Source organism: Eutrigla gurnardus (assembly GCF_963514095.1).
Source record: "Eutrigla gurnardus genome assembly, chromosome: 8".
NCBI lineage: Eukaryota > Metazoa > Chordata > Actinopteri > Perciformes > Triglidae > Eutrigla > Eutrigla gurnardus.
This window is the reverse complement of record NC_139922.1, coordinates 4,296,101-4,309,523: the sequence shown is the minus strand read 5'-3', so window position 1 is coordinate 4,309,523 and position 13,423 is coordinate 4,296,101. Positions and strand designations below refer to the sequence as shown.

Here is a 13,423-nt window from a genome sequence, read left to right as displayed (position 1 = left end):
ACAGGAACCGGGGAGGAGGAAGGCAGAGGACGAGGGGAGTGGTGGCTGGAGGCTATGGGTGGAGGTGCTGCCGGGTGGCCGTACATGTTTAACACTTACGCTGCCAGACTCGTTCATGTTGTGCTCTTGGCCAGGAGGACAACAGTATTGTCATGTTCTAGACAGAGCCAAGAGAAACGCTTTTACATTCAGCAGAAACACATGGAAAACAGGAAAAGTGAACATCTTTCAACAAGAAGCAAAGGAGCTGGTGTCCAGAGTCATAGCCAGGTTCTTTTTATTAAGCATAGATGCTCAGAGATATTTATGAGGTATACACAAATGAATACAGAGTTGTTTTCATGGGAAACATTGCATTGGCAAATTAAAATACATTTGAGAAAACTAGTATTTGAAATACCAAGTAAAATTATGAATCAATACTTTATCAAATCTTAATAAAGCATTGATAACATACATTGTAAATAAAGAAAAATAAGTTGGAAATGAAGTTGTTTTCTTCAAGGACTTCAGAGACGAAGACAGCCGTTTCACCGGATCTGAAAAACAAACAACATCCACGATTCAAAATAGGGATGCCCTGATTTTATCAGACCAAGTACAAGTGAAAGTACTTACATTTGGCTACTTGCCGATACGGAGTACCTATATGAGTACTTACTAATGCCATAACAGTTCTTAGAATAACTGTGTGTGAGTCGTTCCAGCTGTGAATGTAGCAGTAACAGAGAGGCTCAGACGGCGTTACAGCGTGAACCACGTCACGGCTGACATGCTCCCGCTCCCCGCTGACCTGATGTCACTGCCTTAAAGTATCGGGGTGGTAGTATCGGAGCATCTTCATGATTACAAGTACACACGCAGTATCAGACTGCATCAATAATTAAAAATCATGTTCAAACTAAATAAATCAAAATGTAATCACAAGCAGCTATTCCAGGCTCAACCCAACACAGGCCGTCGACAGCTGCGGGGTCTTGACCTTTACGGATTTCTGACATCGCATTAAAGATAATAGATCTTAGGATTACCCCTCAAATCAATGCCCTTCTTTAGCAATGCTGTCACCCTTATTGGTCAATTCTAAAGTCATTTTCAACAGCTTAAATAAAAATATCCACAGGCTTGGAGATATTTGCACCACGCTCAAGCACATTTGGAACTGGTGGTGCCCACTATTGGACAATTTAAAAAGTTATTTATGGTTCAACGTGTATAAATATATCCTCTTCAGTTTCAGAATGAGTGGAGAACTAAATTCAGAATGTATAGGTTATATTGTTGTTTAGGTCCGAGCCATGCCCTTTTAAAGTTCACTGGTCATCAAAACACAATGAGCGGTCACCAAGCCTTTGATAGCTTTGATAAGCCTGGCCCTGTAATGATCCACAGAAACATTCCTGTTTCACACTCTTGTGTAAATAATCTGATCCCATCCGTTTTGGGATCATTTTGTTACCAATAAGTGATTGAAAAACTTCTACAAACATTTTTGCGCGGCATCTGGATGGACCAGAGGTATGCCATAGCGTGCCGATGCAAGAAAAGTTGGCAGCTCCACCATGCTGGGAAGTTCTTCTGTGTACACATACTGCATGCACACAGAGCTGTTCAACCAGTTTCCCTGGAATCATTACGGTTCATACTTTCAATACTTGTATTTAGTTTGGAACATAAACACAACCTGTGAGTGTAGATTGATTTCAGCCTAGCAATAAAAGCCACATGCATTTTCTGAAAACATGTTCTTATCATTGAATTCCAACACTATAAAGTTTTGAAGTTCTTTCCAATATCATAATTTGATTTTATTTGAAACAGATAGGCTACCTTGTTCTTTACTCACACACACTACTTGAGACAAACTTAAAGTGATCGTTTGAGTGTTTTGAAATGGGGTTGTATGAGGTACTAATACAGCCAGTGTTACTTACAGTAAATGGACTTTTGACCCTTAAACCTTTTCAACAGACGATGCCACACACTGTAGAAGTGGTGTAATGCTTCTGAAAGCTTTGAGATGCAGCTTTGCAGTGTGTGTCAAGTTGTTCAATCAAAATTAATTATACAATATATTTATTTATTAATTATTTAATATAAATTGTGAAAGTATAAAATGGCTGAAAAAATAATGATGGACGTATATGATGGCTTCCTATCATCATATTCTATGATCAATCAGTGATTGGAAACTGTTCACAAATCCCCTTATTGTAAAGATATCTAGTAAAGACATCCGTCCTCTGAAAAATCCTCGATTGCTAGTTTGTGGGTGTAACATTCCATGAGGCTGTGATTACCATAGAGGTCACACCAGGGCATTTTATTCAGGGACTGCAAGTTGCTTTTGTTTTTAAATCACACTGGAATGAAATGGCAGGAGGGGGGCGAACATCATCACACATTCATTAAATTGGGCTTATTGGACAAGATTCTCCACTTTCTGGTCACTTAATGCAGGTACAAGAGTGTTTAGGGACCCCTGTAATATTCACTTACACCATTTTCCAATAGGAGAAAATAACACATTTACACCGAATGCAAAAAACTGCATGGCTTTTGACCCACGCTGCATGACCGTGGGTTCTGATGGTACCTTTACAGACACTCCCAGTCTCCCCTTTAGAGACATGTCCACTTTGGGCTCAAGACTTGTGTCCCCATAGAACCATTTTCATTCACATATCTTGAGGTCAGTCAAAATTGTAGTGCCAGTTTTCACTCGCCAAAATTTAGCCTGAATTTGGAGCACCATTCAGCACTCTTCCTGACAAGCTAGCATGCTATGGTTGCTACCAATTGATTCTTTCAGTTTTCTTTAGGTTACCAGAAGACCGAGCCCGCTGCAGCCTCATTTAAACCATCACAGAACAATAAGAACTAGCTCTTTAATTCAAAATGTATATTCTTCTCATAAAAATGGTATCAGCATCATCATGGCTGCTATGCATGGTAGCACTAGACCAACACTGCTGAGTTCTGACAGCAAGAGCAGGAGCTCTGTGTTATAAAATACTTCTTTCCCACAAACCGAGTAGAACAGGCTGCCTTATAAAGGATGGTAACTTCAGAGGCATCGTAACTTCAGACAACGCACACATTCTCATGAAAAGGTGATATTTATAAGGCTGACACAAGACATAAGGAATGTGTGCAGCAAAGAGACACTGGTGAAGAACTTAACAAAAACTAAACTAATGAGTTTTGAATTTTTAAGGTTAATGAAGTGAAGACACAACTGTGTCACAGCAAACGTAAAGCAAATGTTTGCCTTGCGCTACTCACACGAGTTTGACCGGAGGACCGGAGGAGTGGGGCTTACCTCGACACTGACAAGGTTTAATCAATCATGAATATAACCACTATTGCTGCTTTGTACATGTTGTGGAAGGCGGGTAATCAATCTGAGCCGGCGTCCCGTTATCTGCAGCGCTTTACAAATTATTTTCTGACGGGCTAATTACTGCCTCAGTTATGAGATAAGTTAAGCTAATCCTTTATAAGTCCCATTCCTGGGAAATTTACTAAGAGTAAAACTAACTTTACAACCTTTGTCGGTAATGAGCCTGTTTAACAGAATTAGCCTCCTGTGAGAACCTGCTAACCCGTCTCAGTATGCTAACGCTAAAAGATGGAAGTCGAGGGCTGTAAAGACAAAGTGCGACGTCGTGGCTTTTCATCTCTTTATCTTGTCTGACATAAGAAAATAGGTGGGAAATCGGAAAATAATTCATTTTGTGAAGTATTTCTGATATCATACTGTGAATGTTTTCATTGATTAGAAATGTATTTCCTCTCTGCCTCTCGACATCGTACACAGCAAGTCCAGTTGTCTTTGACATGCTATTAAATATGCATGGTCAATCTCTTAAAACACGTTTTTACTATTTCATATCAGCCTTTTTACTTGTTTGAAAGATGAGATTTAAGATTGCGATTCTATTTATGGGAAACATGGACTCTCACCGTATATTTGTCCCATTTCTTCTCAGGATCGTACGGCTCCCAGCGACTAGCAGGGAAGATGTGCTTGTTCTTCTCATACCAGCTCCTCAGCACCACTTTACCTGCATGAGACTTTCAGCACAATAGCAGAACTAAGTTCACTTGGAAATGGACGCCTACCAAAGTTAAAGGTACCTGGTTAGCTTCATAGTCATATCAGTACATGTCTCGTGAATATGGACAGCAGGAGTCGGGTTAGCAAGAAAATGACAGAATAAACATCAATCTTAGATCATGAAGGACCGGCTGCAGCAGCTGATCGTGAAATATAAAAAAACAAAACAGCAAAATTCATCAATTGCTTCCAGAATGCCATTCAACAATAAATCCAGTAGAGATATTTAAGTACTTCATGCTTTAAGCCTTAAAAACTGCATTTCTTACGATATCTTTCATATTGTATTGGTCGTAGCTACACTCGTCTTTTCAATGTGACTTCTGTGACTGCATTCACCAGATCAGAACGCTGTGTTCACATGTGTGTGCTCACACCACATAGCAGCTCTAAACTGTGGCTATCACCCATTTCATTCCTTATACATTCTTCATAATAAAAGTCCCCTGTGTTTTTGCAGTTTACTCTTCGTCACTGAGGTATTAAACTTAATATGTTATTAACTAACAATGAATTATTAAGTATTATTATTAACTGAAGAATAGCTGCTTACAAAGATCCACTAATTAAATGATCAACAAATGTTCATATCAATTCATCCTGTTACCCTATTAATTAAAAGCTTTTATTTGGGCGAACTAAACTCACTCAAATCAGATGTTGTAAATACAGTTTCCCTCCTCTCTTCCCTTTGCTCTCCAGATGATGGAGTCCTACGTTCAACAGCTCAGTGAGATCCAAACTCAATGCAAGCGAGTCCACCTGAGCATTTGGTCTGGCTGATGGCCTCTCAAAGCAACCATAATTAACTTAATGCATACACTGAAGGTGTAAACACGGCCTTTGATTCCTATAACTGGTAAGAAATTGGTCATTGCAATTCTTTTGACATTATGGTTGACACTGGCTCACATCAACTGAAGAATTCTGTTCTTTTCCTCCAACAATCTCTTGTTTTAGCTGCAAAACTAAATGGTTACCTCATCTTTCTCAACAGTGGCGTCGTTCACCAGTCGAATGTCATCGTGGACGTCGAAGCTGAACAGAGGGCCTGTGAACAAAAAGAGAAATGAGTGAAAAGGCAAGAAACTCAACTAAAAATGTAGTCTATGACAAACAAATCATATAAGGCATATGTGAATGGAAAGCTGTTGTTCACTTACCGGATTTGCCTCTGGCTTTGGTGACAATGAAGTCGTAAAAACTGTGGTGCTGAATGACACAAACAGATAAAAGTATGACAAATAGTAAAACGTGTCACAACTGCTGGATATGTACAGGTGCAACCGGAAATATTCCAACCCCCCAACGATTGTACGGATTTACCTATGAAAGTTTGTTTCAAAGAGCTACATTTGACTTTGGATGATAGTAATGGTGTTAGTGATACATACAATCAGCAAAGAAAACGTATGATGTAGTATTCGTGTGTAACAGTAGTATGTAATAAAGCCAAGTCACAATTATTCAACCCCTATGTAATATTGCTGTTTTTGAGACCTTTTCTAGGGTATAAGAAGATATACCAAACATGTGACAGAGACACCATTGGGAGCATTATAAGAAAGTTAGAAACTTATGGCACTGCTGCAAACCTGCCAGACCGCGGGGTCAGCGGATGCTGAGGAATATAGGTCACAGAGGTCACCAACTTTCTGCACAGTCAATCACTACAGACCTCCAAACTTCATGTGGCCTTCAGATTAACTCAAGAACAGTGTAGAGAGCTTCATGGAATGGGTTTCCATGGCGATCAGCTGCATCCAAGCCATACATCAGCAAGTGCAATGCAAAGCGTCGGATGCAGTGGTGTAAAGCACGCCGCCACTGGACTCTAGAGCAGTGGAGACGTTCTCTGGAGGGACCAATCACGCTTCTCCATCTGGCAATCTGATGGACGAGTCTGGGTTTGGCGGTTGCCAGGACAACGGTACTTGTCTGACTGCATTGTGCCACGTGTAAAGTTTGGTGGAGGGGGATTATGGTGTGGGGGTGTTCTTCAGGAGCTGGGCTTGGCCCCTTAGTTCCAGTGAAAGGAACTCTGAATGCTTCAGCAGACCAACAGATGTTGGACAATTCCATTTGTCCTTATCCTTTTGTATCGAGCAGTAAAGAAGTTTTAGTCTGACATTGAGTTAATGTGCCGATATAACACATACTAGGTGTAGCTATTGCACATGAACATATCACAATGTCGATACTGATACGATGTTTCATGCAGCCCTATTGGTGACAGACTTCCAATACTAACTACCTTAATCTCTGACTTCCTCTCAGTTCAACCTTCTTCTAGAATAATACTAACGTTTGAGCTCATGAATCTACTACTACTTGCACACTAAAGAAAGTGAAATTAAACCAAATATAAACAAACGTCATGGTGAATCAGTACTTACATGTGGGATTATCAGATCCTCTTTGATGTACATCAGCTGCTCTACTCCAGCAGACCTGCACAGCGAAGAAATTCAGTCCAACTCATTTTAACATGCAGGGAAAATGAATAAAGGGTACCGATCACATATTTCAGGTTCAAGCTTCTGTGTGTGACCAATCAGGATCTCACCTGAGCTCACTGAAGTCCTTTCTGAGGACCTCCAGGGCCCTCTGCAGAAAGTTCTGGATGGTATTTCCTTTCTTCATCTACAGGTGAAATGAACACACATAATGAAAGCACAAAGACAGTGACAGAGACAGTGTCCAGTACACTGTTTGACTACTTTAATTCCCCTATAAATGTCCCTGTTATCAACGCTGTGTCGTAGCTCATCATGCTTTACCTTAACCGTCTTACGATGTCCGGAGCCATCCCAGTAGCTGAATGTGATCTCAATCTCTTCACCTGAAGACAAACACACCTCATTACTTTGGTGGGAGACCATGTCTGTATGTTTATTTATAAAGCAGGGAAATGACAAAAAGGTTTTCCCAAATTCTCCCAAGCTGTGACATTTGACCAAAATGGGACACTAAAGACAGAATGTCTGCTTGTTATTAGATTTACAGGGCTTCAAGTAAAAAACAGAACTAAAAGAACTGTGTAAACGGTAACAGTGCAGCAGCTTTAAAGTGCAAGCAACTTTGAAAAACAATCATATTTATGGTACTTCAAAGAGACCGGATATCAACACAAATTCCAGAAAAATACATTTCCATAGGACCGAAAGAAATAAGTATTTGATCCCCGACCAAAACATGACTTACAGCCATTTAAGAGGAGTGGACTAACATTCCACAGGCCACAATAAACAACCTGATCTACTATGTGAAGGAGATGTGTTGCAATGTGTGTGAGGCAAATGGGGGTCACACCAGATACTGGCTGGTTTTCTAACCCCGCCCCTTTCAAGGTAAATCTGCACATTAGAGTGGCCATTTAGGACATCTTCACCAAGTTTCATGAATCTGTTTTCCATTTTGAGACGGGCATAACATGCTAACATGACATCGCTAGACCCCACACTTCAACAGCGTTGTCGAGACCAGCCCTACTCTGCTTCTGATTGGCTCCTAACGTTGGCTAGGTCGAGAGCTGCGTTACTTGCATACAATTGGTAGATGAACTCCATTGATAATAAATTAAGAACTGCATCAACAACAAATTCCCACGCACATTTATTTGAATTCTTTCTGCTCACAGCTTCATGCTGGAGATCCGGCACGGTGCCGGGATACTTGAAGCCCTGATTTATAGCGACTTGGATAAACTAGAGAATTTAAATGACTGGACACTCACTCTTAATCTTCTCCTGTTTGAGCTCCCATTCCTGCCTGAGTTCCTCTCTGAGACGATTCTCCTCCTCCTGAACACAAGAAGCAGATCAAATCAATGTAGTGAATAAAGAGAGTTGAGAAGATGGCCATGTTGCAGTAAAAGAAAATTAGACATATGAATGTCACAATTCAATCATGAAAACTTTACCTCTGAATTAACTGGATGACAAGACTCACTCAGTAAGGTGCAAAATGCCACCAGCTACTCATTTTACATGGTTATTATTTGAGGGTGCTCCGATCAATCAGCCACTGATAGTTATCGGCCAATATTCCTTTTAAATAGATCTATAAAGGCTGATCCGAAGATCAGAACAATAATACTCCTATTATACCTTTTCTTAACAGATCCCATATACTCTGGTCATTTTTTAACACATTATGTAAATGACTATCGAGACTGAAATAAATGTTTTTTCTTCTCTTTTCTTCAGAAAATCGACCTACAGCTCTTCATTATGTTGCTCTAGGAGGAGAAGGATAGCCTACAGTTCTCCGGTAGTATGTTAAGCAGTGGCGGCTGGTGGATTTTAGTTTCTGGGGTGGCACACTATTTTGGGTAATCAAAAATGTAGTGAAATAATGCAGGAACACAAGAAAAAGTCCTAATTGTGCTATTACTTACTATCACCAGTAGGGTGCGCTTAAGCACTCATGTAGAAATTGTACATGTTTTATTTTTTATATGTGAAATTTGCCCTTTGTCCTTGAGACGTGGCCTTGTTTTCCATAGAGAGATGGCCAGTGACATTGTGTTCCTGAGAAGTCTTGATTATTATCAATGTTAAACGCATCGTTCAGATTCAGCTGTCATTGGAGTTGTGATGAGGCTCTTCATCGGAGCCACACGCTTATTCAATACATCACATTACCGTTGACGCCCACCTGTTACACTCATGGCCTTTTGTAAAAGGAGACACGAGACAAAGATCGTTCTAAATATCAAGGGTCCTTCTTTCTGTGATTATGTAAAACCAACGTAGACTGAAGAAGTTCCCTGTGAAAAGCTGGTACAAGCTAGTCACAGCACAACTGCACTATTTCTCAACGTTCCACATGACTCGCCTGCTATTTCCTCCTAGTCGCTGCATTCAACATTAGTAGCTTGTCGGTTTTTATGCAGGTCGATGAACGAACCATTTGCCATCTGATGCATCACAACAGAAGTTATCTCAGGACACACATTGAGCAGGGCCAGAATATTATTTTCAGAGTTTATACATTTTCAAAGTCCCAACATCACCAGGAACAAGCGTTACAGCGACAGTGACGAGGTAAAGGTCTGCATCTTCATTGAATATAAACGTTCAACTTCATGTGGGACAGGGGACTTACAGGGCCCAATGAAATACGTTTTCATTTTGTTTGATTTATTCCCCAAATTCCGTGTTTTCTGTTTTATTTAGCATTTTTCCCATCAAATGGTGTCTAGTCATGTGGTTGATGAGTCAAAATTAAGAAATTTACTGAAGAAACATTCTAGTTTCCATGTGTTCCCGTTAATTACACTAAAACACATTAGAGACTCAACAATGTGTTATTTTTCCCTTTTTATGCTTAGGTGCAGTGACAAACACTTATAATGTGAAAGAACACAAAGATTTTTATAAATTGTATCCAGAGTTTGAAACATTCCACAGAATTCCGTGTTTTACAGTTGATTCCATTTTCATTGTCAGATTCGGTGATTTCGTCTTTGGGCCTCATAGGGCCTCAACTTATACACTCTGCCTGGTTATTTTTCCCTACCAACATTCAGCTTCAACTTCATGCCCTAATTATTGCTTGGTTTGTGGTCATTTACATTCACCTCACCTCTCTGTCTCGATCAGGAAGGAAACTTGTGTCCACGTCTGGATTTTTCCCCAGCTTCTTCTTCTTAACTGGAGAGTCTGAGACACAGTCAAACATTGTTAGACAAACTTCCTTGTGAACATGTTCTATCATACAAATAATACTATGTATGTAAAAGACTCCTAGAGGCAGGACTGAAGTCGTGCAAAGCCAGAAAAAAAGCATTTCATAAATGAGAAGCAAAGACGAGCCAGGCTGAGGTTGGGACTGGGCAGCATCTTCTCTGATGAGTCCACATTTCAGCTTTGCCCAACACCTGGTCTCTAATGTTAGACGGAGACCTGGAGAGGCCTACAAGCCACAGTGTCTCACACCCACTGTGTTATTTGGTGGAGGATCATGATGATCTGGGGTCCTTGGGAAGGATGGAATCAGGCCCGAACAAGGTCCTCATGGAAGAAACCTCTGCTCTGAAAATGTTGCCCAACACTCATGATGGGTTCTTCCAGCAGGACAATGGTCCATGCCACACTGCCAGGTCCATCAAGGTGTGGATGGAGGACCACCAGATCAAGACCCTGTCATGGCCAGCCCAATCTCCAGACCTGAACCCCTGAAAACCTCTGGAATGTGATCAAGGTGGGGGTCATAAGCAAACAAAGCCCGGCTGGTTTCATGTTGCACCAGGAGTGACATGAAGTCAATGTGAGAGACTGGTGGAGAGATGCCAAGATGCATGAAAGCTGGGACTAAACATCAGGGTTATTCCATCAGATATTGATTTATGAACTCTTCACACTCATCATAGTATTGTGTTGTTTAAAAATAATATAATAATAATTATGAATTTATTTTCTTTGTATTATTCGAGGTCTGGACACAGGATCTTTTTTTATTTCCTGAACATAAATGCTGTAAATGTCAATTTATTTGGGGGGATTTTGGAAGAATTGCTGTCAGTACTTTATAGAATTAGTTAATTAATTTATCTTGAACACAAACCTTTAAATAGTAAAACCAGAGAAAGTTTTGCAGTGGTGTGTGTGTGTGTGTGTGTGTGTGTGTGTGTGTGTGTGTGTGTGTGTGTGTGTGTGTGTGTGTGTGTGTGTGTGTGTGTGTGTGTGTGTTTTACTGGACTGACAATATGCTGTTCAAGGGAAACTTGAACAGGAAAAACAGATCACATTTAAAAAATGTGCTTTCACATTATTGCATACAATACTCACATTCCTGTTCTTCCTCTTCATTTTCCTCCTCTTCCTCTTCTCCTTCATCCTCGGGGTTAAACGATAAGCTGGCTATTTTCCTTTTCTGTTCCTCCTTTCTCTTCTTCTCTTTCTGCTTCTCAAGCTTTCTGCACAGAATAAGACACAGCGAATGAAGAAAGAAGGCTTACCACAGAGAGCAATGATGGCCGTACAACCATCAGTGCATATAGTGCTTTCCCCCCGCCCTACTGAAATGTGTTTTCACTATACAGTACATCTGCATCCAGTGGTAAGCTGCCATGGTCATTTTGGCTGTGATTGTTGTGACAAGTTAGACATCGCCCAGTGTCTTCATTCATTATAGTTTGATCAGCTGCATCCAAGCCATACATCAGCACTTGCTGATGTATGGCTTGGATGCAGCTGATCGCCATGGAAACCCATTCCATGAAGCTCTCTACGCTGTTCTTGAGTTAATCTGAAGGCCACATGAAGTTTGGAGGTCTGTAGTGATTGACTCTGCAGAAAGTTGGTGACCTCTGTGCACTATATGCCTCAGCATCCGCTGACCCCGCTCCATCATTTTACGTGGTCTACCACTTCTTGGCTGAGTTGCTGTCGTTCCCAATCACTTCCACTTTGTTCTAATCCCACTGACAGTTGACTGGAATATTTAGGAGTGAGGAAATTTCACGACTGGCACACAGGTGGCATCCTATCACAGTACCACGCTGGAATTCACTGAGCTCCTGAGAGCGACCCATTCTTTCACACATGTTTGTAGAAACAGTCTGCATGCCGAGGTGCTGCTTTTATACACCTGTGGCCATGGAAGTGATGGAACACCTGATTTACATTATTTGGCACCTCTTCATCCTGGCTTGGCCTACATGAAACGTATTAAGCCAGGATACACTGAGGAGACTAAGTTCAAGCCTCGCTTTTTGGGTTATCCTGTTTTTTTTATTTTTTTGTGAAATAGCCCCCGTGTCTTTTGAGCGGTTTCCGTTTACTTCTGTAACGCTCCAACATTTTCTGACGTCTAGTTTTATTTGACTTCTCTGATGTGCACCCCTGCATGTGTGCTGCTGCCGGCTTCTTCTCCTCCGCTCCACGTGCCTCAACCTAACTTGACATGGCTGTAACTTTATTCCGGCCACATGATTGGTTCGGCACAGCACTGTTCTCGTTATCAGTTGCTGTTCGTATTGTCTGTCAAAACACGGCAGGAATGAGTTCCATCGTCGTTCTATCGACCGTGTCTTACATTTAGTAAAAGTTGTATTGCGATAATTAGCACTATGGTTTAATCGCCCTCATGCAGATATTACCGATCACAGCTAACGTGTGAAATAACTCACAGCTGGAGTTCCTTGGACTGCTCCTTCTTGGCCAGCTGTTTCTCTCTCTCCTTCACCAGGGCCTCTTGCTTGGCCTTCATGTCATTCAGTGTCACCAGACCTGATCAAGACACACACACACACACACACACACACACATTAATCACATGTACATTTTCTCATAATCATATACAGAATACAGATAATTGAAATATATCTGTGATATGATTGTCCATGATAAAAAATAAGTTTCTTTCGTGAGCAACAGCAAAGACTTACCAACTGTGCTGGACTTCAGCTCTGCCTCCACAGCATCATAGTGAGCTGAGAACTTCTTATCAATGTTGGACTTGACCATGTTGTCCTGTGAGGAAACGGACACACACGAAGACACAGAGAGACGTTTCTTTATTGGGTGCCTATACGGGAGTTAAAGTTAGCCAAACTAACAGGCTGATATTCTGTTGTTATCCTAATACTTGGCTAAAACGTTCACGTTACGTTGATAAGATTTTAAAAGAACTGTTCTGCTGCATCAATGACCGTCGGGGCCTTTCAAGTTATAAGTAGGCAGACACGGGGCATGATTATAATATATAATAAATAACCACTTTGTAATGTATGGAAAATGGTTACAGACCTCTGCAATCTTCTGCTTCAGCTGTTCGAGTTGCTCTCTTTCTTTCTCTCGTTTTTTCATCAGCTGCATGGCTCTCCCCGCCTCACTGGCAGCTCCTTTGTACTGCGCCATGTTGCTGTTATTGTTTGGTTGTTAACGTTTAATATAAAAATAATCAAAACAGAAGTTAGTTAGAAAATAAAACAGATTTTCCAGAACCGAGAGGTGAGACGCAAACCACCACAACAGGAAAAATGGCGACGACGAAGTGCATGCCGGGTACTTAGGGGATAAGTGTGATGCCTTCACGGACTGCATGAAACCTCGTAAAGATGAAAGTAACAGCAGCGACCGAACGCATTAATGCAAAATTGAGAAAGATGAAAATACAAAAATTATAAAAACCCTGTCAGATTTGCCAGAGAAGGTTCGTTCGACATGAACTGCTCCTCCAGCAGGGTTTCCATCGGCCTTCAAAGCTTTGACAGAAAGTCGTAGAAAAAGTTACATCCCTTTAGATGTGATATGTAGGCTATCTGTAGTTTCAGACCACGTTCGCATTTATATT

At 41.0% G+C, this 13,423-nt stretch overlaps 1 protein-coding gene across 1 annotated transcript; it reads right to left on the bottom strand.

The window, feature by feature from the left end:
• Window positions 1-253: 253 nt before the first annotated feature.
• On the bottom strand, window positions 254-13,108 carry fam50a (family with sequence similarity 50 member A). The gene is made up of 13 exons (XM_084014536.1): window positions 12,877-13,108; window positions 12,516-12,600; window positions 12,258-12,357; window positions 10,915-11,042; window positions 9,710-9,786; window positions 7,857-7,923; window positions 6,901-6,962; window positions 6,687-6,763; window positions 6,517-6,571; window positions 5,284-5,332; window positions 5,101-5,171; window positions 3,967-4,077; window positions 254-539 (listed from the first exon to the last, which is right to left on the bottom strand). The coding sequence occupies exons 1-13, from the start codon at window positions 12,985-12,987 to the stop codon at window positions 531-533; spliced, it is 1,002 nt and encodes a 333-aa protein (XP_083870662.1). The 5' UTR covers window positions 12,988-13,108; the 3' UTR covers window positions 254-530.
• Window positions 13,109-13,423: the final 315 nt, after the last annotated feature.